The sequence below is a fragment of the Coregonus clupeaformis genome, chromosome 35, assembly GCF_020615455.1.
Source record: "Coregonus clupeaformis isolate EN_2021a chromosome 35, ASM2061545v1, whole genome shotgun sequence".
Classification (NCBI taxonomy): Eukaryota; Metazoa; Chordata; class Actinopteri; order Salmoniformes; family Salmonidae; genus Coregonus; species Coregonus clupeaformis.
Window position 1 is genome coordinate 21,810,683 of NC_059226.1, and position 25,776 is coordinate 21,836,458.

At 43.6% G+C, this 25,776-nt stretch overlaps 2 protein-coding genes across 2 annotated transcripts in view; both read left to right on the forward strand.

Annotated features, from left to right (window-relative positions):
- Positions 1–18,897, forward strand: part of LOC121551778 (coronin-7-like) — a 248,257-nt gene extending 229,360 nt beyond the window's left edge. The window contains exons 10-27 of the mRNA XM_045210923.1: positions 580–634; positions 738–795; positions 928–1,073; positions 1,305–1,400; positions 3,568–3,675; positions 6,651–6,807; positions 8,070–8,245; positions 8,637–8,832; positions 9,348–9,490; positions 9,757–9,861; positions 9,974–10,059; positions 11,636–11,777; positions 12,109–12,198; positions 12,452–12,568; positions 12,800–12,935; positions 15,422–15,513; positions 16,537–16,626; positions 16,755–18,897. Of these exons, the coding sequence (XP_045066858.1) occupies positions 580–634; positions 738–795; positions 928–1,073; positions 1,305–1,400; positions 3,568–3,675; positions 6,651–6,807; positions 8,070–8,245; positions 8,637–8,832; positions 9,348–9,490; positions 9,757–9,861; positions 9,974–10,059; positions 11,636–11,777; positions 12,109–12,198; positions 12,452–12,568; positions 12,800–12,935; positions 15,422–15,513; positions 16,537–16,626; positions 16,755–16,763 (2,002 nt within the window). The 3' untranslated portion in view covers positions 16,764–18,897. The remainder of the gene's footprint in view (positions 1–579; positions 635–737; positions 796–927; positions 1,074–1,304; positions 1,401–3,567; positions 3,676–6,650; positions 6,808–8,069; positions 8,246–8,636; positions 8,833–9,347; positions 9,491–9,756; positions 9,862–9,973; positions 10,060–11,635; positions 11,778–12,108; positions 12,199–12,451; positions 12,569–12,799; positions 12,936–15,421; positions 15,514–16,536; positions 16,627–16,754) is intronic.
- A 2,255-nt stretch (positions 18,898–21,152) lies between these two features.
- Positions 21,153–24,982, forward strand: LOC121551253 (mitochondrial import inner membrane translocase subunit tim16). Its single transcript, XM_041863821.2, has 5 exons — positions 21,153–21,290; positions 23,305–23,389; positions 23,575–23,711; positions 24,220–24,285; positions 24,811–24,982. Exons 1-5 carry the CDS (start codon positions 21,288–21,290, stop codon positions 24,913–24,915), a joined length of 396 nt encoding a protein of 131 aa, XP_041719755.1. The 5' UTR covers positions 21,153–21,287; the 3' UTR covers positions 24,916–24,982.
- The last annotated feature ends 794 nt before the right edge of the window (positions 24,983–25,776 follow it).

Consider the following 25,776-nt stretch of genomic DNA (forward strand, 5'->3'; position numbering starts at 1 on the left):
CCTCTCCTCTCTCTCTCCCCTCTCCCCTCTCTCTCCCCTCCCCTCTACTCTCTCTCTCCCCTCTCCTCTCTCTCCTCTCTCTCTCCCCTCTCCTCTCTCTCTCTCTCTCCCCTCTACTCTCTCTCCCCTCTACTCTCTCTCTCTCCCCTCTACTCTCTCTCTCCCCTCTACTCTCTCTCTCCCCTCTACTCTCTCTCTCCCCTCTACTCTCTCTCTCTCCCCTCTACTCTCTCTCTCTCCCCTCTATTCTCTCTCTCCCCTCTACGCTCTCTCTCTCCCCTCTACTCTCTCTCTCCCCTCTCCTCTCTCTTTCCCCTCTACTCTCTCTCTCTCCCCTCTACTCTCTCTCTCCTCTCTACTCTCTCTCTCTCCCCTCTACTCTCTCTCTCCCCTCTACTCTCTCTCTTCCCTCTACTCTCGCTCTCTCCCCTCTACTCTCTCTCTCTCCCCCCTACTCTCTCTCTCTTCCCTCTACTCTCTCTCTCCCTCTCTCCTCTCTCTCCCTCTCTCCTCCCTCTCCTCTCTCTCCTCTCTCTCCTCTCTCTCCTCCCTCTTCCCCCAACTGTTCTCCATTCTCAGGACTCTGATGCCTTTGTTTGACCCTGACTCAGGTCTCCTCATAGTATCAGGGATGGTAAGACGTAGTTTGTTGTCTCCCTTAACAGAGAGGATGAAGGCAGCTAGCCTCATTTAATCTTTTATATACACTCCTGTCTGCTTCTTTCTCTCATCCATAGGGTGACAGTGTCATTGACTGCTTCGAGGTGTCTGCCAGTGAACCATTCCTTTCCCAAGGTAAGGACAGATCATCAGTGGTTGTTCATTTTCCAAAATAAAACCCATTTTCCAATACTGTCCTCCTACCTTTCCCATTCCCTCTCTCACACACCACGCCTATCCTCTACTCCCTCCTGTCTTTCTCTCCAGTAAGCCACTGTCTGACGGACGCCCAAACGCGAGGCGTTGCCATGGTACCCAAGCTGGCGTTGGATGTCCTGTCCTGTGAGGTCATGCGGGTCCTGCAGCTGACAGACAGCTTCATCGTGCCAATCAACTACCATGTGCCCCGCAAGGTCCAATATCTCTCATGCTACTGTAACAGCAGATTGATCTGTCATTTTGATGCCATGGCAACAGTTATTCCCCTGTACTTTTTTCTAAACTGATGGGGGGACTTGGCAATAGTGTATTTTGTAGTCACTGAGGAAAATAAAGTTATGGAATGAGCAACCACTCAACAGGCAGCAAGCCTTTATGGCTTCCATTTTAGAGTATGTTTGTGTTTTTGTGTGTATCTAATTCAGTCAGGACAGGAGTTCCATGCAGACCTGTACCCAGACACCTTGGGCCGGACGGCAGCCATGTCAGCTGAGGAGTGGTGGAAAGGTGGCGAGAAACAGGTACCACCATCACTACACAATATAACTAAAATATGTATTCTAACTTGGATGTACCACCATCACTCTACATAATATAACTATCCTCTGTATTCTAACTTGGATGTACCACCATCATTCTACATAATATACAGTGGGGAGAACAAGTATTTGATACACTGCCGATTTTGCAGGTTTTCCTACATACAAAGCATGTAGAGGTCTGTAATTTTTATCATAGGTACACTTTAACAAAAATCCAGAAAATCACATTGTATGATTTTTAAGTAATTAATTTGCATTTTATAGCATGACATAAGTATTTGATCACCTACCAACCAGTAAGAATTCCAGCTCTCACAGACCTGTTAGTTTTTCTTTAAGAAGCCCTCCTGTTCTCCACTCATTACCTGTATTAACTGCACCTGTTTGAACTCGTTACCTGTAAAAAAGACACCTGTCCACACACTCAATCAAACAGACTCCAACCTCTCCACAATGGCCAAGACCAGAGAGCTGTGTAAGGACATCAGGGATAAAATTGTAGACCTGCACAAGGCTGGGATGGGCTACAGGACAATAGGCAAGCAGCTTGGTGAGAAGGCAACAACTGTTGGCGCAATTATTAGAAAATGGAAGAAGTTCAAGATGACGGTCAATCACCCTTGGTCTGGGGCTCCATGCAAGATCTCACCTCGTGGGGCATCAATGATCATGAGGAAGGTGAGGGATCAGCCCAGAACTACACGGCAGGACCTGGTCAATGACCTGAAGAGAGCTGGGACCACAGTCTCAAAGAAAACCATTAGTAACACACTACGCCGTCATGGATTAAAATCCTGCAGCACACGCAAGGTCCCCCTGCTCAAGCCAGCGCATGTCCAGGCCCGTCTGAAGTTTGCCAATGACCATCTGGATGATCCAGAGGAGGAATGGGAGAAGGTCATGTGGTCTGATGAGATAAAAATAGAGGTTTTTGGTCTAAACTCCACTCGCCGTGTTTGGAGGAAGAAGAAGGATGAGTACAACCCCAAGAACACCATCCCAACCGTGAAGCATGGAGGTAGAAACATCATTCTTTGGGGATGCTTTTCTGCAAAGGGGACAGGACGACTGCACCGTATTGAGGGGAGGATGGATGGGGCCATGTATCGCAAGATCTTGGCCAACAACCTCCTTCCCTCAGTAAGAGCATTGAAGATGGGTCGTGGCTGGGTCTTCCAGCATGACAATGACCCGAAACACACAGCCAGAGCAACTAAGGAGTGGCTCCGTAAGAAGCATCTCAAGGTCCTGGAGTGGCCTAGCCAGTCTCCAGACCTGAACCCAATAGAAAATCTTTGGAGGGAGCTGAAAGTCCGTATTGCCCAGCGACAGCCCCGAAACCTGAGGGATCTGGAGAAGGTCTGTATGGAGGAGTGGGCCAAAATCCCTGCTGCAGTGTGTGCAAACCTGGTCAAAACCTACAGGAAATGTATGATCTCTGTAATTGCAAACAAAGGTTCTGTACCAAATATTAAGTTCTACTTTTCTGATCTATCAAATACTTATGTCATGCAATAAAATGCAAATTAATTACTTACAAATCATACAATGTGATTTTCTGGATTTTTGTTTTAGATTCCGTCTCTCACAGTTGAAGTGTACCTATGATAAAAATTACAGACCTCTACATGCTTTGTAAGTAGGAAAACCTGCAAAATCGGCAGTGTATCAAATACTTGTTCTCCCCACTGTAACTATCCTCTGTATTCTAACTTGGATGTACCACCATCACTCTACATAATATAACTATCCTCTGTATTCTAACTTGGATACAATGTGCATATAGTACCAATAGAAGTGCTTGGTTTTTACATTTTAGATTTTAGTCATTTAGCAGACGCTCTTATCCAGAGCGACTTACAGTTATAATAATAATAATAATAATAAATAATAATAATAATAATAATAATAATATGCCATTTAGCAGACGCTTTTATCCAAAGCGACTTACAGTCATGCGTGCATACATTTTTTTGTGTATGGAGTGCATACATTTTCATACTGGCCCCCCGTGGGAAACGAACCCACAACCCTGGCGTTGCAAACACCATGCTCTACCAACTGAGCTACAGAGGGTGGTTTGTACTTCAGGACCAATCAACAGCCTGCTGTTCTCTTAAACATCCAATCATGTGTGTCTTCTCAGGTTGAGAAGGTCAGTGTCAACCCAGCCAATCGTCGGAAGCCTAACAACGCTAAGCCAGCCAATCAGACGCCTGCTAAGAAAGAGCTGCCCAGTGGGAGGAGCAAAGAGGTGAGAGTCCAGCATCATCCATTCTCCTCGTCCTCTATGGGTCGCTTTCATTTCTCTTTTGGCTCCCTCCGTTCCCTCCATTCCCTCTGCTAGCAACCACGTTTTTATTTCATTTTGTTTATTTTCTCACAAATTGTTGTGTATTATTGCATTGGGCCACACATACAGTATTGATTGAATATCTTGGATAAATCTGTGAGTGTCTAAAATCTGTAGAAAAGCTGTGAGTAGCTTTGGATAAAGATGTCTGTTTAGTGACCATATTGTTATTATTCCTCCTCTCTAGAAAGTTTGTTTATATTAATCAGACCATATACAGCAGGGGTGTCAAACTCATTTTAGCTCAGGGGCCACATGGAGGAAAATCTATTCCCAAGTGGGCCGGACCGGAAAAATCATGGTATATATAACTTAAAAACAACAACTTCAGATTGTTTTCTTTGTTTTAATACGATCAACATACAACATAAAGCTGGAGCCTGAGGATAGTGTGTCCAAAATAGTACAAGCACAACATCACTATTAATCATAAAACACGTCAAGTTTATTTGAAAATTCTAAAGAAAAAGAACACACAAACACACAATGCCTCAGTGATTAACAGAACTGTTTCACAGATCACAGAACTATATCAGGGTGTCATTTCTCAGGCAGAAATGTAGATAAAAATAATGAAATCCTGTTCCCCAAACAAGTGCAAGAACCACAGAGTCAAGAATAGGTTAAATATACAAATAAAATAAAATCAATTAAAAACAATAGCACGTCAACATAAAAACATATAAACATAAAGCTGGAGCCTGAGGACAGTGTCCAAAAGCACAACATCACTATTAATCATAAAACACCTCAAGTTATTTGAAAGTTCTGAGGACAAAGAACACACAAACACACAATGCCTCAGTGATTCACAGAAGTATATCACAGATCACATAACTATATCAGGGTGTCATTTCTCAGGCAGAAATGTAGATAAAAATAATGAAATCCTGTTCCCCAAACAAGTGCAAGAACCACAGAGTCAAGAATAGGTTAAATATACAAATAAAATAAAAACAATTAAAAACAATAGCACATCAACATAAAAACATATAAACATAAATCTGAAAGCGTTGCTCAAACTCCCGTAACAGTCCCGTTATTTTATCTTTGAACCGCTTCATGTCTGCCACATGTTGGGTCGCGCACACATTTTTCAGACAGGGGAAGTGAGCTGCATCACCACCGGCAAGTTGCGTCTCCCACAATGACAGCTTCAACTTGAAAGAGCGTATGCTGTCATAATACTGCATGACAACTTTGTTGCGCCCTTGCAGCTGTTTGTTCAAGTTATTCAGGTGCTCTGTAACATCCACCATAAATGCAAGGTCCGGCATCCATTCTGCGGAATGAAATTCTAACACTGGTTTGCCCTTTTCTTCCATGAACTGTTCAATTTCTTCTCATAAATCAAAGAAACGCCTCAGCACAGCACCTCGGCTTAACCATCTTACCTCAGTGTGGTATGGCAGGCCATAGATGTGGTCTTTCTCTCTGAGAAGGCTGTCAAACTGACGGTGATTCAGGCTTCTGGATCGGATGAAATTAACAGTTTGGATGACCACCTTCATGACGTTATCCATCTTTAATGACTTGCAACACAAAGCCTCCTGGTGCAAAAATACAGTGAAAAGTCAAAAAATCACGTCCTCCATTTGCAGATTGCACTTTCTCTCTGAACTTTGTCACAACGCCTGCTTTTTTCCCGATCATTGAGGGCACACCATCTGTAGCCAGGCTGACAGCGCGGGACCAGTCCACTCCGACCCTGTCCAGCGCGCCGACGAGTGCGGTAAAAATATCAGCTGCTGTCGTTGTATCTGTCATCGGCACCAACTCCACGAACTCCGTGACGGTCAATGTGTCATCAACTCCGCGGATGAAAAAATGGCCAGTTGTGCAACATCTGTAATGTCCGTGCTTTCATCAATTGCAACCGAAAACGCAATAAATGACTTTACTTTTTGCTTCAACTGGCTGTCCAAATCCTCTGCACTCTGCGTCCACTTTTCTCTTTTTTGACAGAGACATATTGGGGCAATGAGGGTGCCAAAGCACATAATGTTAAAAGTAGAAGCCGTAATAAATATCGCGGGCAAAACAAAGTAGCTCATTGGCTGCATGTGCTTGACCTACTTGCTCTGCCCCGGTATAAACAGTTTGCTTGCTTAACACAATTGCTATTGCGCCATCCAGTGGACGCAATTGGAACAGCAGTTTATTTTATTGAAAAATTGCAGCGCATTTTATACTTTCCAAATTATTATTATTATTATATTTTTTTAATCATCTCGCGGGCCGGATTAAACCCGTTTGCGGGCCTGATCCGGCCCGCGGGCTGTACGTTTGACACCCCTGATATACAGTATATTGAATATTATAAACTGGGTGGTTCGAGCCCTGAATGCTGATTGGCTGAAAGCCATGGTATATCAGACCATATACCACGGGTATGACAAAACATGTATTTTTACTGCTCTAATTACAGTACCTTGGTATCCAGTTTATAATAGCAATAAGGCACCTCTGGGGTTTGTGGTATATTGCCAATATTCCACCGCTAAGGGCTGTATCCAGGCACTCCGTGTTGCGTCGTGCTTAAGAACAGCCCTTAGCAGTGGTATATTGGCCATATACCACACCCCCTCTGCCTTATTGTTTAATTATATGATTATATATTGTATATGTTAGGTATATTAGTCTCCCGAGTGGCGCAGTGGTCTAAGGCACTGCATCGCAGCGCATCTCAGTTGATAGAGCATGGCGTTTGCAATGCCAGGGTTGTGGGTTCGATTCCCACGGGGAGCCAGTATGAAAACATTTAAAATAATTTATGCACTAACTAACTGTAAGTCGCTCTGGATAAGAGCGTCTGCTAAATGACTAAAATGTAAAAATGTAAATTTATGTATTACTCTATTGTTCTTCCTCTCCAGGAGGCTCCAGTGCGAGGCTGCTCTACCTCCAGCAGTCCCCTGAGCTCCCCCAGCAGCAGTGCTGCCCCGTCCCGCTCCCCCTCCTCCACCTCTGGCCTCTCCTCAGGATTCCTCCCCAGCCCCAGCCAGAGTGCCAAAGCCATCAGCAGTATGTTGGGTAAGGCTGTTTTGGAAACTGTAGCAGTACTACATCTCTCTCTCTCTCTCTCACACACACACACACACACACACACACACACACACACACACACACACACACACACAGACACACAACACACACACAACACACACACATATCCTTACCCATCAGCAACATGCTGGGTAAGGCAGTTTTGGGAAACTGTAGTGGTACTACATTACCCATAATGCTCTGTGTTACATATCCGGTTATGTCATTAGGAAGTGTGTTATGTAAGATTTGACAGTATCAGTCTCAATGCTAGGTAAGGCTCTCAATTCAATTCAATTTCAATTTAAGGGCTTTATTGGCATGGGAAACGTATGTTAACATTGCCAAAGCAAGTGAAGTAGATAGTACACAAAAGTGAAATAAACAATAAATATTAATAGTAAACATTACACTCAGAAGTTCCAAAAGAATAAAGACATTTAAAATGTCATATTATGTATATATACAGTGTTGTAACAATGTGCAAATAGTTTAAAGTACAAATGGGAAAATAAATAAACATAAATATGGGTTGTATTTACAATGGTGTTTGTTCTTCACTGGTTGCCCTTTTCTTGTGGCAACAGGTCACAAATCTTGCAGCTGTGATGGCACACTGTGGTTTTTCACCCAGTAGATAAGGGAGTTTATCAAAATTGGGTTTGTTTTCTAATTCTTTGTGGATCGCTGTAATCTGAGGGAAATATGTGTCTCTAATATGGTCATACATTTGGCAGGAGGTTAGGAAGTGCAGCTCAGTTTCCACCTCATTTTGTGGGCAGTGTGCACATAGCCTGTCTTCTCTTGAGAGCTCTCTCTCTCTCTCTCTCATCTCCTCTCCTCTCCTCTCATTACCTTATCTTGTCAATATCTTATTATAATGTCATGCTGACTATTGGTTTGAGCTGTATTTAGAACTGAACTGTGAGAGAGAGAGAGTTGGTGGTTTGCACTAGACTGGAGAGAACCTTGTTTTTTAATCTGAATCTGTTTGATGATCCAATCCTCCCTCCCTCCCTCCCTCCCCTCCTCCCTCCCTCCCCCTCCCTCTCCTCCTCCTCCCTCCCTCCTCCCTCCCTCTCCTCCTCCCTCCCTCCCTCCTCCTCCCTCCCTCCCTCCCCCTCCCTCTCCTCCTCCTCCCTCCCCCCTCCCTCTCCTCCTCCTCCCTCCCTCCCTCGCTCTGCTCCTCCCTCCCTCTCCTCCCCCTCCCTCCCTCCCTCCCTCTCCTCCTCCCTCACTTCCTCCCCCAGGTCCCAGCAGTAAGTTCCGTCACCTGCAGGGTGTGGTGCTCCACAGAGACACCCACTTCACCAACCTGAAGGGGCTCAACCTCACCACGCCCGGGGAGTGTGATGGCTTCTGTGCCAACCTCCATCGCGTGGCCGTGCCCCTCGCCACCGCCGGGGGTCAGATCGCCATCTTTGAGGTACTTCCGTACTAAGGAAATGGAAGATAATATTTCTTTATTCGAAATGTTGTAGTATTCTTTTAGTTATTTTAATTTGTCCTTATATTTATCTTTTTTAAGTGAGCCCTGGCCAAGAAAGCAGAATTCTGCTAAAGTGAGGGTGTTTTATGGCTGTGTCATCTTATTAGTTGGAGGGGAGTAGACAGCGCTTCAACCAACATGAAATAAGCGGCCGCTACAGAATTACATATACTGTAGAATGTAATAATTAATAGTAGTTAATAGTATAAATAGTTATTTAATAGGATCTCTGCAGGTGCCACCATATAAGAACAAAGATGTGGCTTTATTGGTTCACACACTGAAGAAAGAGGGATGTATTTCATTGCCCCCCTGCTCCCCTCCTCAGTTATCTCAGGCTGGGAAGCTAGCGGACACAGGCCTGCCCACCATCCAGAACTCTGTCAACGTGGCTGACTTCTCCTGGGACCCCTTCAACAGTCACAGGCTGGTGGTGGCGGGCGACGATGCTAAGATCCGTGTGTGGCAGGTGCCTGAGGGGGGTCTGACAGAGACCCTGACCGAGCCAGAGGCCATCCTGCAGGGTAAGACACACTCCGCAGGGAACTTGAGCCCAATTAAGTTCAGTTAAAGTTGAATTAAATTGAATTAAATTGGACTCAGAGCAGGGGCTTTTGGGGTCCAATGTGAAATATGTGAACATTTAGATGTGAAATATGTGAACATTTAGATGGGTCCAATGTGAAATATGTGAACATTTAGATGGGTCCAATGTGAAATATGTGAACATTTAGATGGGTCCAATGTGAAATATGTGAACATTTAGATGGGTCCAATGTGAAATATGTGAACATTTAGATGTGTGAGTGAATGTAGCCACATATCAGTGCACTATCCTTCATTCAATGAGTGACAGAAACTAAATGTACAGGATACCGGTATGCAATTTGCTACAGTGTCTCATATTATCCTTATATAGCCTTATACTGTGTGATTTACTGAGTAGATCATAACATGATCAATCTATCAATATAAATAAATAATATCTTGATCGATTGATAGAATGTGAGTGAGTGACAGGGGTTTTGAACAATCACAGGCCACACTGAGAAGATCTACTCAGTCAAGTTCCACCCCCTGGCGTTGGGCCTGCTGGCATCCTCCTCCTACGACCAGACTGTGCGCTTGTGGGACCTGGAGTCTGGGGACGAGGTCAAAGTGCTCCGGGGACACCAGGATCAGGTGACGGGGAGGAGGGAAAGGGGCGGGACATAAGGAATGTGGCATTGGCAGAGGGCGGAACCACTGGTTTTGTTAGAGAATAGGGCGTGGTAGAATTGATCTGGGATAATAATAATAATAATAATAATAATAGATGGATGGATGGATATTGATTGATTGAGACTACCTACAGTATGTACAAGGAATGTGCATTTTGCTTGTCTCATTCGCTTCATTTCAACTTTTTCCTTTCTCTGTTCCCTCTCTCCTTCCTGGTGTGCATGTAGATATTTGGGATGGCATGGAGTCCGGATGGTAAACTCCTGGCCACGGTGTGTAAGGATGGGAAATTGCGCATCTACGACCCTCGCAAGTCTGCTGACCCAGTACAGGTGTGTGTACGGGAGACATGAGGAGTTTTGAACCTTTTTGTGTGGAAACAGAGTATTTACATATCTCTCTCTTTCTCTCATTCTCCTTCTCTCTCTCTCTCTCTCTCTGCAGGAGGGTGCAGGTCCTGAGGGCCACAGGGGGGCTCGTGTGGTGTGGGTGTGTGACGGCAAATACCTGATGGTGTCAGGATTTGACAGGTGAATATTTCTCTGTATTTCTGTTTGGTAGTTGAGCTTCAATTTGTGCATAACAATCCATTTAATTTCATTCATTCAGTTCATTGTCTGTCTATGACCATTCAGACAGTCTGACATGTAGTTCACCCATAATCTTGGTTCACATAAAAAAAAACAGTTCAACTTTGTTGGAGACCAATGGCTTTATGGTCCTAGTGAAGAGGAAAACAACCTATCAAATCAAATCAAATTTTATTGGTCACATGCGCCGAATACAACAGGTGCAGACATCACAGTGAAATGCTTACTTACAGCCCTTAACCAACTGTGCATTTATTTTTAACAAAAAAAGTAAAAATAAAACAACAACAAAAAAAGTGTTGAGAAAAAAAAGAGCAGAAGTAAAATAAAATAACAGTAGGGAGGCTATATATACAGGAGGGTACCGTTGCAGAGTCAATGTGCGGGGGCACCGGCTAGTTGAGGTAGTTGAGGTAATATGTACATGTGGGTAGAGTTAAAGTGCCTATGCATAAATAATTAACAGAGTAGCAGCAGCGTAAAAAGGATGGGGTGGGGGGCAGTGCAAATAGTCCGGGTAGCCATGATTAGCTGTTCAGGAGTCTTATGGCTTGGGGGTAGAAGCTGTTGAGAAGTCTTTTGGACCTAGACTTGGCACTCGGTACCGCTTGCCGTGCGGTAGCAGAGAGAACAGTCTATGACTAGGGTGGCTGGAGTCTTTGACAATTTTGAGGGCCTTCCTCTGACACCGCCTGGTATAGAGGTCCTGGATGGCAGGAAGCTTGGCCCCAGTGATGTACTGGGCCGTACGCACTACCCTCTGTAGTGCCTTGCGGTCGGAGGCCAAGCAGTTGCCATACCAGGCGGTGATGCAACCAGTCAGGATGCTCTCGATGGTGCAGCTGTAGAATTTTTTGAGGATCTGAGGACCCATGCCAAATCTTTTCAGTCTCCTGGGGGGGAATAGGCTTTGTCGTGCCCTCTTCACGACTGTCTTGGTGTGTTTGGACCATGATAGTTCGTTGGTGATGTGGACACCAAGGAACTTGAAGCTCTCAACCTGTTCCACTACAGCCCCGTCGATGAGAATGGGGGCGTGCTCAGTCCTCTTTTTTTTCCTGTAGTCCACAATCATCTCCTTTGTCTTGGTCACGTTGAGGGAGAGGTTGTTGTCCTGGCACCACACGGCCAGGTCTCTGACCTCCTCCCTATAGGCTGTCTCATCGTTGTCGGTGATCAGGCCTACCACTGTTGTGTCGTCGGCAAACTTAATGATGGTGTTGGAGTCGTGCCTGGCCATGCAGTCATGGGTGAACAGAGAGTACAGGAGGGGACTGAGCACGCACCCCTGAGGGGCCCCCGTGTTGAGGATCAGTGTGGCAGATGTGTTGTTACCTACCCTTACCACCTGGGGGCGGCCCGTCAGGAAGTCCAGGATCCAGTTGCAGAGGGAGGTGTTTAGTCCCAGGATCCTTAGCTTAGTGATGAGGATCCTTAGCTTCTGACCCTAGATCTCATTGATGGTCACCACAGTTCACCTCACCTTTGACCCCTGATGTGTTTTCCCCTTCTGCAGTCGCAGTGAGAGAACCCTGTACCTGCACTCCGCTGAGTCCCTGTCCTCCGGGGCCATCGCCAGCGCCCCCACTGATGTCTCGCCCTCCACCCTCATTCCCTTCTACGACCCTGACACCAGCGTCGTCATCCTCACCGGAAAGGTAAACAACAGCAAACAAACGAATAAACAAACAGAGCATTTCTTTTGAATGGATGAAAATAGGAGCCATATTGACTTGATGTTGTGTTGAAAGTCTGTTACAGACTCTTGTGCTTAATGATAATAATGTCTGCCTAGCCTGGTTCCAGATCTGTTTGTGCTGTCTTGCCAACTCCTATGGCATTTCAGTAGTAGACAACAAAAAACTATCTGGGACCTGGCTAATGTCGGCCATTGGTGGATTGGTAGATTCTCATACTGACTCCCCATACCCCGACTTTGACACGAGTAAACCTATACAGCCATTGTTTGTTGTTGTTGTTGTTTACCAGGGTGACACGCGAGTGTACATATTTGAGATAGTGCCAGAGGCTCCCTATTTCCTGGAATGTGCCAGCTTCAACTCCTCAGAGCCCCACAAGGTATAGTCTTTATGTTTACTGCATTTACATTCCTCCTTTTCACTCTTTCTTTTCTCATTTTCATATATCCCTCTCCTTTTTATTACGTGTTTTGTAGTCAATGGATGAAAACATTTCCCTGAATTTGTGACTTGTATAAAATGTCTGTGAATTGATTGACTGACTGACTAATTGACGATCAGTCAATCAATTACGCTGGCTCCTGTAGACCTGTAGAATCTCTCTGCGTGAACTTCCTGTTTCCTGTGTTTAGGGCTTGACCTTCCTGCCGAAGACTGAGTGTGTGGTGCAAGATGTGGAGGTGGCCAGGGGTCTGAGGCTCAGTAAGACCTCCATAGAGCCAGTGGCCTTCAGAGTCCCCCGCGTCAGAGTGAGTCATGGCTGAACACCTCCATCTAGTGTATATTTGGGGGAAATAGGAAAAACCTGCAGTTATTTGATGACTTTTCAGACCATGGCCTCAAAGGACTACCAGTAAAAAGGGTTTGGTATGTGAACCCCTGTTTGTTCTTAGTCTATGGACTTTGAGTTTGAGTTGTGAGTTCTGAACTAACCCCGTCATGTCTCGTCTCCCTCCCTCCTTCTCTCTGTCCGTCCACAGAAAGAGTTCTTCCAGGATGATGTGTACCCAGACACAGCAGTGTGGTGGGAGTCCTCTCTGACAGCCTCAGCCTGGCTGGCTGGTTGTGATGGGAAGCATCGCTCCATCAGCCTCAAGCCCAAAGACATGACCCCAGGTAGGGGCTAACCTCAGCTCTGCTCATATAGTACATATAGTACAGACAGTGGGCTGAAGTCAACAGCATTACTGTTAGATCAGCATTTAGAATTTCAGATGAGAAGCAAAGCATGTACAGTTTATAAGGACCAACCTATAGCAGAATTCCCTGAAATGCTCTCACTGCACCAAATGCCCTACATTTATACTCCTAGTTATTCATACACCTCTGAAGAGGTGCCACACAGAGGATCTAAGATATTTTATCTGTGTTGACTCCAAAGCAGCGTTATCTGGTGACTGTTTAATAATGTTAACACTCAGTGGTGACTAAAGATCTGGACTCCCAGTGTGTCCAGTCTGAGACATACCCCCTACATGCTAAGAAGTGCAAACGTTGAAGAGAGAGACCTCTCTATTGTTAAAGCACCGCTCCCCAAGATAACATAAAACATACGTAAGAAATAATCCCATAATCCCCTTCAAAAAAAAAAATGTTATTATAATGTATAGGAAATGTGTTGTGTAAGAAAAACTACACAAAAAAGCTAAAGAAATTCTCCTAAAATAAAAAAATAAGAAACATAAGAACTAAACCTTCCGAAAAATAAGAAATTATAATAAAAATAAGTGAATACTAAATCAATGTAATGAAATAGCAAAATTTGATTAAATTAGATTAAAAAAGCACTGTATTGATTGTCTGTGACTGTCTATTGATTGTCTGTGTACACAACACTCCCTTTGCACCGACTGTTCAGGGTAGGGCTGCGGTGGAAGTGGCCGGTTGCTCCGGTTTTCGCTGTGCCGGCGCTTTTTCTCCCCATAAGTTCGCTTGGCCCTTCTTCTTTCATCCGCTGACGCAATCAAGTACTCAAACTCTTGGGAGCGCCTGCGTGGGGAAGTCGCTATAAATGCGTTGGGGTCTTCTGGGTCCGTCGCCACATCAGACACAGTGGAGGCTTCTGAGGGGAGGATGGCTCATAATAATGGCTGGAACGGAGCAGATGGAATGGCATCAAACACATGGAAACCATGGAAACCATGTGTTTCATGTTCTTGATACCATTCACTTATTCCACTCCAGCCATTAACACAAGCCTGTTCTCCCCAATGAAGGTGCCACCAACCTCCTATGATCAGACATCATGTCTTCAGTCACCCCCTCAAAACACTGCCTCTCTTCATCAGTGAGTTCTTTCAGCCTGTGAAATTACAGGAGACAATAAGTTATTCTGCCCAATAAACGAAAGGTCTTGAACACTGGAATTTCTAAGTAAAACAACACACATAAAAATCCATGGAACAAGTCTCATCTTTTCAAAACTCAGTACTGTATGTAAAATGTATATCGTTTCACATTTATAAACCTGTCTTAGGCGACGCCGCATTCGCTTTTTTAATGTCCTGTTCCTTTGCTCTGTCTGGGGTGTCCGGCGACCGATGCCTCTCTCTTTCAGTCCAACACTTGTTTGCTGTGCATCTGAAGAGATAGTCAGTGTGGTGGTTAAACGCATCAGAATCCTTAAAGACCCCCTCCAGCTATTTTTTTACTTTTTCAGTTGAAAAGCGATATCATTTTAGCAGACGCTCTGATCCAGAGTGACTTACAGTAGTGAGTTCATACATTTTCATCCTTTTTTTCGTACTGGTCCCCCGTGGGAATCGAACCCACAACCATGGTGTTGCAAGCGCCATGCTCTACCAACTGGGCAACACAGGACCTGGTATCCCAAGTATACATTTATTTGTATTTATTTATTTAACCTTTATTTAACTATGCATGTCAGTTAAGAAGAAATTCTTATTTACAATGACGGCCTACCAAAAGGCAAAAGGCCTCCTGCGGGGATGGGGGCTGGGATAAAAATTATAATAAAATACAAATATAGGACAAAACACACATCAAGAGAGACAACACAACACTACATAAAGAGATACCTAAGACAACAACATAGCATGGCAGCAACACATGACAACACAGCATGGTATATACTGTATTCTATACTATTCTACTGTATTTTAGACCATGCCGGTCTGACATCGCTCGTCCATATATGTATATATTCTTAATTCATTCCTTACTTAGATTTGTGTGTATTGGGTATATGTTGTGAAATTGTTAGATATTACTTGTTAGATATTACTGCACTGTCGGAGCTAGAAGCACAAGCATTTCACTACACCCGCAATAACATCTGCTAAACACATGTATGTGAACAATAAAATGTGATTTGATTTGATTTTGATTAGCATGTGTGAAGATCCATGTCCTTCCAGACCTGACTGATTGAGACTAATCAAGCCAGAGAAGACTTGCTCAGTGTCTCTGCATGTGGCCTGCTGTGGTCTAGCGGTTAGGTTAGGGCTGCTGTCTTTAGAACACACAGTATATATACAGTGGTCCACCTCCATTCTGATACAAACCCCTCCCAACTCTCTTGTCTCACTTTCACTGTTTCTGTCTGTCTGTCTGTCTGTCTGTCTGTCTGTCTGTCCTCTCAGTGAGTGAGGCACCCAAGGAGGTCCAAGTGAGAAAGTACCTGCCATCCTCTCACTACCTGGAGGAGAAGACTGACGAGCAGAAGAAAGATGAGGTCTGTCTGTCTGTCTGTCTGTCTGTCTGTCTGTCTGTCTGTCTGTCTGTCTGTCTGTGTGCACCTGTGTGTCTGTCTGTCTGTGTGTGTGCACCTGTTTGTGTGTGTCTGTGTGCGTATGTGTATGTGTGTGTTGCTACTATCTGAATGTAAAGCATCTTATCTTAGTGAGTATTTCTCTTTGAGTGCAGCTAGCTATATGGAAGCTTGGTGACTGTTTTATTATTTGTCATGTTTTGTCACAGTAATAGTATGAATAGTTATTAGTAGGGATGGAAAAATCTATTTTGATATCCGTTTTAACCAACATCATGTATGAATGTTTCATTTTCTGTTCATTTCCACGGCTTTGTGAAGTCCAGACAACTGCTTGTGGATTTTCTATTGGGCCAGACGTGAATATTCTGGTAGCATATAGGCCTACCTACCTAACCAGTTTGAATACAATGGGAAGCCAGTTGATGGCCCATCAGCAGGCAGTTAACTATGCTAAATTAAGAGCCTGTGAGAGGGTTTTGTGCCTGCAAGACTCATGAATGCTCTTTTACCTAATAGTGTAGGTTAATAGCAATGATAAACCGATATCACAATATGTCTTGCTCATATCAATATCAAACGATATCGAAATCATGTTAAATGATGGATATTGGTACCCACCAAATCAAAATGTATTGGTCACATACACATGGTTAGAAGATGTTATTGCGAGTGTAGCAAAATGCTTGTGCTTCTAGTTCCGACAGTGCAGCAATAGCTAGCAAGTAATATCTAACAGTTCCACAACAAATACCTAATACACACTAAGTAAATCTAAGTAAAGGAATGGAATAAGAATATATAAATATATGGATGAGCAATGTCATTGTCATAGCAGCATAGGCTAAGATGCAATAGATAGTATAGAATACAGTATATACATATGAGATGGGTAATGCAAGATATGTAAACATGATTAAGATAGTATAGAAACACCACTAGTTAGTAGTGTGACTATAGTGTGTTAATCATATGCCTGTGCTACAGCTGTTGAGTGCCATGATAGGCAAGCTGGGGAACATGGATGACAACCCTCTACCACAGGAGTCCTTCCAGGGAGTAGAAGACGATGAGTGGGTGAGTGACAAACACACACACACACACACACACACACACAAACACAGATGTACACACAAACACAGATGTACACACTCACAGATGTACACACACACACACACATTTACCCATGCTCTTGTGTCTTTCAGGGTGACTAGTGTGTGTTGCCTTGCGGACCAGTCAGGGTGCCAGCAGTAACTAAGGGGCCTGCTGGACTTAAACTTGCCATTCCTGCGTGCCACTGATGCATCCTATGTCAAAAAAACATCTCCCAAACACCTAACATTAAACCTCCCATTAGGGTTGCAAAATTCCATAAACTTTCCCCAAATTCCTAGGTTTTCCAGAAATCCCAGTTGGAGAATTCCTGGACTTGTGCAACCCTACCGCCCATATCCCCATATCATCCTCTAATACTCTGAATAAGTAGACGTTGCCTTTAACCATTGGCTGATCTAGGATCAGATATGTTTTCCTCCCCATAATGGTTAAAGTTAGGATTGGAGGTTGGGAATCTGATCCTAGATCTGTGGTTAAAGGCAACCTTACCTCAATTCGACCTTTGACTTGCAGCTGCCTTGTACTGTAAATAGCTAACATTCCTACTAGGCTAGATAGTTACATGACTCCCAACACTTCCTTACAACCCAGCCCTTACCTCCACACTGGATGGACACCTGTGTGTCTGTCTGTATGTTACCACTCCTAACCTTACACCTGTGTCATAATAATAATGACTAGACCACTGCTTGCTTTTTTATGGGCCAATATGAACCGAACTCCATAATCTTTGAAACACAGTAACTATAGAAAAACTAAAACGCATGCTCTTGAATACAGTATCTATGGTCTTCCAGATTTACCACCTCCTATGCATCACTATATATTGACAGACACAAACACACACACACACACACACATAGACTCACACTCACTCACTCACTCACTCACTCTCCACCTCTGCACCTGGATATCCCATCTGCACCTCCAGCTCCTGTAGTCCGTGGATGTTAGATGGTCAGTGATATCCCCATACGGTCTCAACAAGCACACAGCAAAGAAACACAGACAGGGTACAACAGGGTAAATAGCCTTCAGGTTAAAGCATGACTTTGATTTCTATTGATAGAAATATAATATTATTTTGTTGTTTAGGTAGCTTCATTCTCTGGCCAGTGATAAAGAACTACTAGCAGTCCAGTACCACTCCAGCGTCGTGTTCATTAGTCACCAAACGGAAGAAAACAACCTCAAACAGGGACGGATTACTTGGACTTGTCCAATAAGAAACACTTATTTTTGTTTTCAGTTGCAAAGCGTTTCAAAACGTTTTCCATTGCGTGCCCTAATGAATGCGACCCAGGTGCATATCTTAGTTCCGCCAGCTGATCTTGGGAGATAGTGTATAGCATTGGGGCTGTGCTCTGTTTTGGGGGACTCTTAAATATATGTGACGTTCTTACATGTGGGTGTCATGTATTGAAAAGCCAAAACACCTTCTGTGGGAGTTCTACAGGAGTGTGTCTGTGCATCTCTGAGGTTGTAATATGGTGGAGAGCAGTATGTATCTGTACGTTTCTTTCTAGATCGATAGACTGTATAACTGGAATTCCTGTACCTCATATGTTAACACTTGGTCTTAAGACTGTTATTGAAGTATTCCTCACTAAAGGAGCTCATTCTTTTATTATACTGTAGTAAACAATCATTCTGTTTATTTTTCTTGAAAACGTACAGTATTAATACTATATGATGCAATCACAGCAGCCATGATCAAGGCTAGTACAGCACAAGGCAATACTTTTAATAGGCTAATCCAAGTCTGATCGAACCAATCATGTTGTTCACAATGACAGAAAGACTGGAACCAACCAACCAACCTTGAATGGTAGTCAGACTCACTGAGTTTACACAGGCAGTCCAATTCTGATTATTTTGCCACTAATTGGTCTTTAAACCAATCAGATCAGAGCTTTTTGCCAATACTTGGGCAAAATATCAGAATTGGGCTGCCTGTGTAAACGCAGCCATTGTGTAGTACTTGAAAAGTGAACACTGCATTGACTGTAGGGCCTAGATATTGTTGGTGTCAGTGACTGTGTGTGTCATGTGTTTTGTGCCTGCAATCTCTCAAATGTCTTACATTGTTCTTTGGGATATTAACAAAAAGAAAAATCTGTTCTTTTTTTTAAATACTTTGAATAATGCATTATTTCTCTGTCCATCTTATGAATAATGGTTTTGTGGGAATGTTCATGTTGCCTTGCAATAAACAACTTTTTCAACCTTGTACACATGCCATTCTTTGTCATTCAATTTGTTGCTTAAAACAAAAGTATGTTTAAAGGGGAAAACATATGCTAATCTCAAATAAAAAGTGCTAAATTAGTAAATCTACTTGTCATGATGTTGCCAGAAGATTCCGACCCTACTATTACGCTTGTTTACACTGAGCTCCACTGGGGTCTGACAGCATGGCACTAGAACCTGTGTTGAACAGGCTGTGTGCGGACTACGCTGTGGAAATGGCCAAATAAAAGTAATGTGTGGGGAATGGCTTAGTATATGTCAAACTCTCCCTAATCTATGGATGCTCGTCTGATGTACAATCATTAATTGGTAATGCATGTCATTGTTGTCAAGGGTGCATTAACAAAGGCAATAAACAGCCACACACTACAACGTTGTTGTCTTTGAATAGTTTATTTATTTGTTTGAGCTTCAAAAACATAACTGCTGAACATTGTCTTAGCAAATATGTTGAATCACAATCAATATCGAAATTCATGTTTAAAAGGCATTTCTAGGGACAAAAACAGTTCATACAATAGCAAATTAATTCACAATGACAAATTCATAACATTGCTATACAGTACAGTATGAAGACCAGATTGAATCCTGTTTGGGCAGTAAGCAGGTCCCCTGTACCTGCACCCATGAGGGGAGTAGTTCAAGTCAAGGTGCCGGGGATGAGCTTTGCTGAGGGCCCTATCCTCAACAAAGGCCCCCTATTCATTCAAAATTATTCAGTGGCGTTACAATTCCCACCCACTAGTTACAGAGTGAATTCTAATGTAAGCTAATATAGCAATTATTAATCCTACTGCTTTCACAGAGACAAGAGAAACACACTTTCAAGTATAGGCTTAATTCATGAAAATCATGTACAGAGCAATAATAGATGTTCCACTGGCGATTAGTACCATTTTAGAATATAACGTCAACACTTGTAATAGGGGTATCTGGAGAAAGATAATAGAAGCAATTATTTCACTTGAATGAAAACAATGGGAAAGGAACAATAACGTGAATTACATTATGTTCACCTATTGCCAAACAGGACTGATGAATGACTGCATGGCGGATGGCAAGCCTGGTGGTATGTAGGTTGATGGCATAGTACGGTGGACTGCACCCACTGTGATTAGTGACACATTACTGCCATCTGAGTACTCAAAAGCTTATTGTTTAACTCAGAAGCTAATGGTTTAAATCAAACATCTCCTTGGAGGATACCAGGTACTTTTTGAAACAAAGTAACATAGTAATAATCTCTTGCACATGAGAAAATAAAACATCTCCTTGGAGGATACGAGGTATGGCGTATTTAAATAGGAAATCTCAACTAAAATCACTTCTAATCACTTTAGGGCCCTCAGCAAAGCTCACCCCCGGCACCTTGACTTAACCTACTCCACTCATGGGCACAGGTACAGGAGACCTGCTTACTGCAAAAACAGGCAATGTTATGAATTTGTCACTGACATTTCCACAGCGCAACGACGTAGCCCGCACTGAGCCTGATTGGCTGACTATCCTTTGTTGTTCAACACACTTTCTACCTAGCATGAGGACGAAAAGGGCAGCTTTCCGGAAAATCTTCCCGGTGTAACAATGACTTAAATGTAAATGTAAAGACATTATGAACACTGCAGCCTGTCTGGTGTTCAACCTTCCCAAGTTCTCTCATGTCACCCCGCTCCTCCGCACACTCCACTGGCTTCCAGTTGAAGCTCGTATCTGCTACAAAACCATGGTGATTGCCTACGGAGCTGTGAGGGGAACGGCACCTCCTTAACTTCAGGCTCTGATCCTACACCCAAACGAGGGCACTACGTTCATCCACCTCTGGCCTGCAAGCCCCCCTACCTCTACCGAAGCACAGTTCCCGCTCAGCCCAGTCAAAACTATTCGCTGCTCTGGCACCCCAATGGTGGAACAAGCTCCCCCACGACGCCAGGACAGCGGAGTCACTGACCACCTTCCGGAGACACTTGAAACCCTACCTCTTTAAGGAATACCTGGAATAGTATAAAAGTATTCCTTATACCCATCCCCCCATTTAAAAAAAAAGTGGTTGTCCCACTGGCTATCATAAGTTGAATGCACCAATTTGTAAGTCGCTCTGGATAAGAGCGTCTGCTAAATGACGTAAATGTAAAATGATGATGAAGGCTGCACAATGAAAATGGGTGCAGTTTAAACATCCATCCACTAGAGAGCAGTATTTTCATACAGTGAAAGCGCCGACATGTGGATCTTCATCAAGCTCGAATATCTTTCTTCCGAGTTTGGCCCTTGAACTTTGAATCAACTGCGACCTTGATGGTGGTACATGTGAAAACGCCGTGCTTCTCCAGCGTCTTATCTTGTACTGTACTGTAAATAGTCGGAGAAAAGCAATGGTGAGATATTTTTGTCTTTTGAAACCATATGGATTGCTGTGTCATGTTTAGGGAAGCTGTGAAGGAGAAACGCTGCATGCTTCTCTTGCCATAGCCCGCACACCTTGCCAAGCTTGGCTGTCTAATTTAGCTTATGTAACCGTAATGACTCCTTGATATGTCTTCTATCTTTAGCTAGGACGGTAGCTCATATTGTTGCTTTATTAAGCGAGCTTACTACACTGAACAAAAATATAAACTCAACATAAAGTGTTGGTCCCATGTTTCATGAGCTGAAATAAAAGATCCCAGAAATGTTCCATACGCACTAAAATGTTGTTTCTCTAAAATGTTGTGCATACATTTGTTTACATCCCTGTTAGTGAGCATTTTTCCTTCGCCAAGATAATCCATCCACCTGACCAGTGTGGCTTATCAAGAAGCTGATTAAACAGCATGATCATTACACAGGTGCACTTTGTGTTGGGACAGTAGAAGGCCACTCTAAAATGTGCAGTTTTGTCACACAACACAATACCACAGATGTCTCAAGTTTTGAGGGAGCGTGCAATTGGCATGCTGACTGCAGGAATGTCCACCAGAGCTGTTGCCAGAGAATTGAATGTTCATTTCGCTACCGTAAATTGGCTCCAATGTCGTTATAGAGAATTTGGCAGTGTGTCTGTTAAGATAATTTCTATCTCTAATTCAACCTAAGCTTGAATCATTACCAGAGGTTGTAAGGCTCTGGTTTTAATCAAAAATGATTCAAGGTCCACAACCAGCAAGAATGATCTGTATTTTTATTCATGGAGAGCTCTGGCGCCAAAACCCATACCCTCCTGTTTTATACCTCTTGACACACAAAGGCACTTTGCTCCGCCCACCTTTAGGAGGCTTTCTTAAACAGTTTCCACCTTTCTCCTTCACCCTGGAATGTTTAGTCCCGCCCCCCTCTGTTAGTGGGTTGATAATTCTAACACAGTTTACACATTTATACTGTATTTGGGGTGAAATCCTTTAGTCATTATTCTTAAAATACAAATTAATCTAACAATGTCCAACCGGCCTCACAGTATGTCCAACCCCTCATGTATATGGCGTCGTGTGGGCGAGCGGTTTGCTGATGTCAACGTTGTGAACAGAGTGCCCCGTGGTGGTAGGGTTATGGTATGGGCATGCATAAGCTACGGACAATGAACACAATTGCATTTTATCGATGGCAATTTAAATGCACAGAGATAACGTGACGAGATCCTGAGGTACATTGTCGTGCCATTCATCTGCCGCCATCACCTCATGTTTTAGAATGACAATGCACGGTTGCAAGGATCTGTACACAATTCCTGGAAGCTGAAAATGTCCCAGTTCTTCCATGGCCTGCATACTCACCAGACATGTCACCACCCATTGAGCATGCTCTGGATCGACGTGTACGACAGCGTGTTCCAGTTCCCGCCAATATCCAGCAACTTTGCACAGTCATTGACTAGGAGTGGGACAACAAGCGTTGCATGAGGCAAATGGTGGTCACACCAGATACTGACTGTGGTTTTCTGATCCACGCCCCTACTTTTTTTAAAGGTATCTGTGACCAACAGTCATGTGAAATCCATAGATTAGGGCCTAATGAATTATATTCAATTGACTGATTTCCTTATATGAAATGTAACTCAGTAAAATCTTTGAAATTATTGCATGTTGCGTTTATATTTTTGTTCAGTGTAGTTAATGACGTGCTCATCCGCACTGCGCCTACTGCACAGTCACTGAGCGTGCATCAAACCCACTCTACCTTTGCCTGCGCTCTGAAATACTGTCCTAACAGTATGGCTATGGCAGGTTCACAATGTTGTTTGAAACTAACCAGGTCTAATGTGAGCCAAGGGGGAGATGTGGGTTTTGTTTGCATTGCTGTTGCCATTCATTCATTATGAGCTGTAATCTGTCGCAAGACTAGGCCTTCTTGAGCCAAACCAGACTGTTGCGTTCTGTTGACATAAAGTGTAGCTAACAATCTCTTGTCTCTGCGTAGGCCAGATATCTTGCACAGATCATTGTCATGGGGGCGCAGGTGGTAGGACGGGCGTTTGCGCGTGCGTTACGGCAAGAATATGCAGGTATGTTCCTCACTCAACAATGCTTTTGTATGGTATTTCAATGTAAAATGGACTGTGAAAACATGTCTCATTTAGGGCAATTAAGTCTCTTTCTCTCTCTGAGAGAGAAACAGACTCTGCATAAGTTGGCTATTTTCGTTAGCTGAGAAGGCGACCAACCCTGTCTCTTCTGTCTCTGTCTGCAGCAAGTCAAGCTGCAGCGGAGGCCAGGGGGCGTGCCGGCCAGCAGTCTGCAGCAGCCTCTAGTATCACTGGGATGACGTTACAGGAGGCCCAACAGATCCTCAATATCTCCACGCTCACCCCTGAGGAGCTCCATAAGGTGTTTACACACACACACACACACACACACACACTCATACACACATGCACACACTTAAAAGTACATTGAAGACGACACCCAGAGAACACAGTCCCTGCCCTAGCCCCTTCCCCTAGGAACTTCACGACGCATAGATGATTGGATGGGTATAAACAATGTACCGGTACCTCCATCTTGTCCCCTAATAGGCTAGGAGGAGATGTTGCATATTGTTCATCCCGATCCAGTGATATTTACACAAGTGTCTATGGGGTAGGGCCCGGGCTAGGGTTTTTTCTGGACAGGGCCACACTCTCAAATGTCCTCCTTAGAAGACAGGAAGTTCCTTCATGTGGCCTACATGCAAGACGGACAAGTTTTGTCCTCCCTTAAAACCCCTTTGGACTAAACTCAATTGGCACAATTTCTTGAATTTTTGAAGTGTGTATTTGATTATAAATGTATTTACTTATTACGCCATTGGTGGGGCCAACCTGTTCATGACTGACCTGCTTTACTTTGTCAACAGAACTATGAACACCTTTTTAAAGTCAACGACAAGGCAGTGGGCGGCTCCTTCTATCTACAGTCCAAGGTGAGGTTCATTGTTTCATTTCCAGTATCGCGAGCCAGTGCTTACTAGTGCCAGAGAGGTTTGAAACCAAGAGACTCAACAATCAATTGCTTCCTTCCTGTAACAACTGCTATGAAGACTCAGACCACCTCCTTGAGGTATTTACAGGAAGTAATGGCAAGTTGAGTCTTGGGTTTCATACCTCTTCGGTGCTATTAAGGCTTGCACAGAGCCTTGCACAGGGCTGTCCTGATAACTGAAATTAGGCTAATAATATTGGATAGCCACTACAGGTCTGAGAATGTGCCCTGTCATAATAATCATGATCATGCCTTATTGCTTATATTAGGATACCACATGCAAGATCCAGTGCGAGCCTAAATTCATATTTACAATGTCAATGCATCATTATGATAACAGGATAGTAGATCAATATGATTTGCCATATATTGAGGTGCACTGCTAAGGATTTTGCTCAAGTAATTGTGTGTGTCCTGTCTGTCTGCTTGTGTGTGTGTCCATGTCTGTCCCTGTGTGTATTTAAAGGTGGTGCGAGCAAAGGAGCGTCTAGATGAGGAGCTCTCTATTCAGACACAGGACAGTAAACCCAAGCCCCCACCAGAGCAGAAGCAACAGACTCCAGAAACATGAACCGTCCCCCTCCCTACCCCACCCACTGTAAATTATACCCTCAATAAAAGCCTTATCCTTTTCTCAACCCATGTCTCTGTGTGTATGACTCTGTACGAGATCAGGGTCGTGTTCATTAGGCACCAAACGGAAGAAACTGGATTGAATCGGAGAGGTCTATACCTGGAATTGGCCAATAAGAAACACTAATTTTCATTTTCCGCAGTGTGCTCTAATGAACAGAACCTGTGAATTACCTAGATCAGACCTGGGTCATATACATTCGTATTTGAAAATGCAACAAATGCTCATTCATGATGTCACATCTACATCACAATGATGCCACCGTGTGGTTTGTCACAGTAGTGTAAGTCTCCAGAATGGAAGAATTGAGCAGATCTTGTTACTTGGAGTCGAGAGCCATCCTGTGTAACCAAAAAACGGTTAACTCCAACTATAAAGCAAAATAAACTTCTGTAACACAATAATTATAATAAATTGTTCTATTAGCTACTGTTGCTACATGGGTTGAGGGAGGAAAGTAGGGGTAGCCATTAGCCACTTTAGAGTTGAGATACACCCCAAAAATACCCAGCCATTGATTCATTCAGGAAGCTTGTTAACCGAATTAGGTTAACATTTAGCCGCCCATTATTAGGAGGTTGGCTGGTATGTGTTTTTGTGATGGCTCCAATCACATTCCAGTAGAGAAGGAGTCACTGCTTAATGAGATGATTGACCTCACCTGTCCTCAATCAAGCAACCTGATTGATCAGCTATATAAAATACCTGGGGTGTGATCATTAGTCCAAAACGTTTTACAACAGAAACCGGTTACTCCAAACGGAAAACGTTATGCAACGAAAACAAGAATTTCTATTG

What these genes read in the sequence shown, in the direction of transcription:
- LOC121551253 (XM_041863821.2), top strand. An exon ending in GTTACGGCAAGAATATGCAG is followed by an intron (nt 23,390 to 23,574) that starts GTATGTTCCTCA and finishes CTCTGTCTGCAG; the next exon opens with CAAGTCAAGCTGCAGCGGAG. An exon ending in CCTTCTATCTACAGTCCAAG is followed by an intron (nt 24,286 to 24,810) that starts GTGAGGTTCATT and finishes GTGTATTTAAAG; the next exon opens with GTGGTGCGAGCAAAGGAGCG.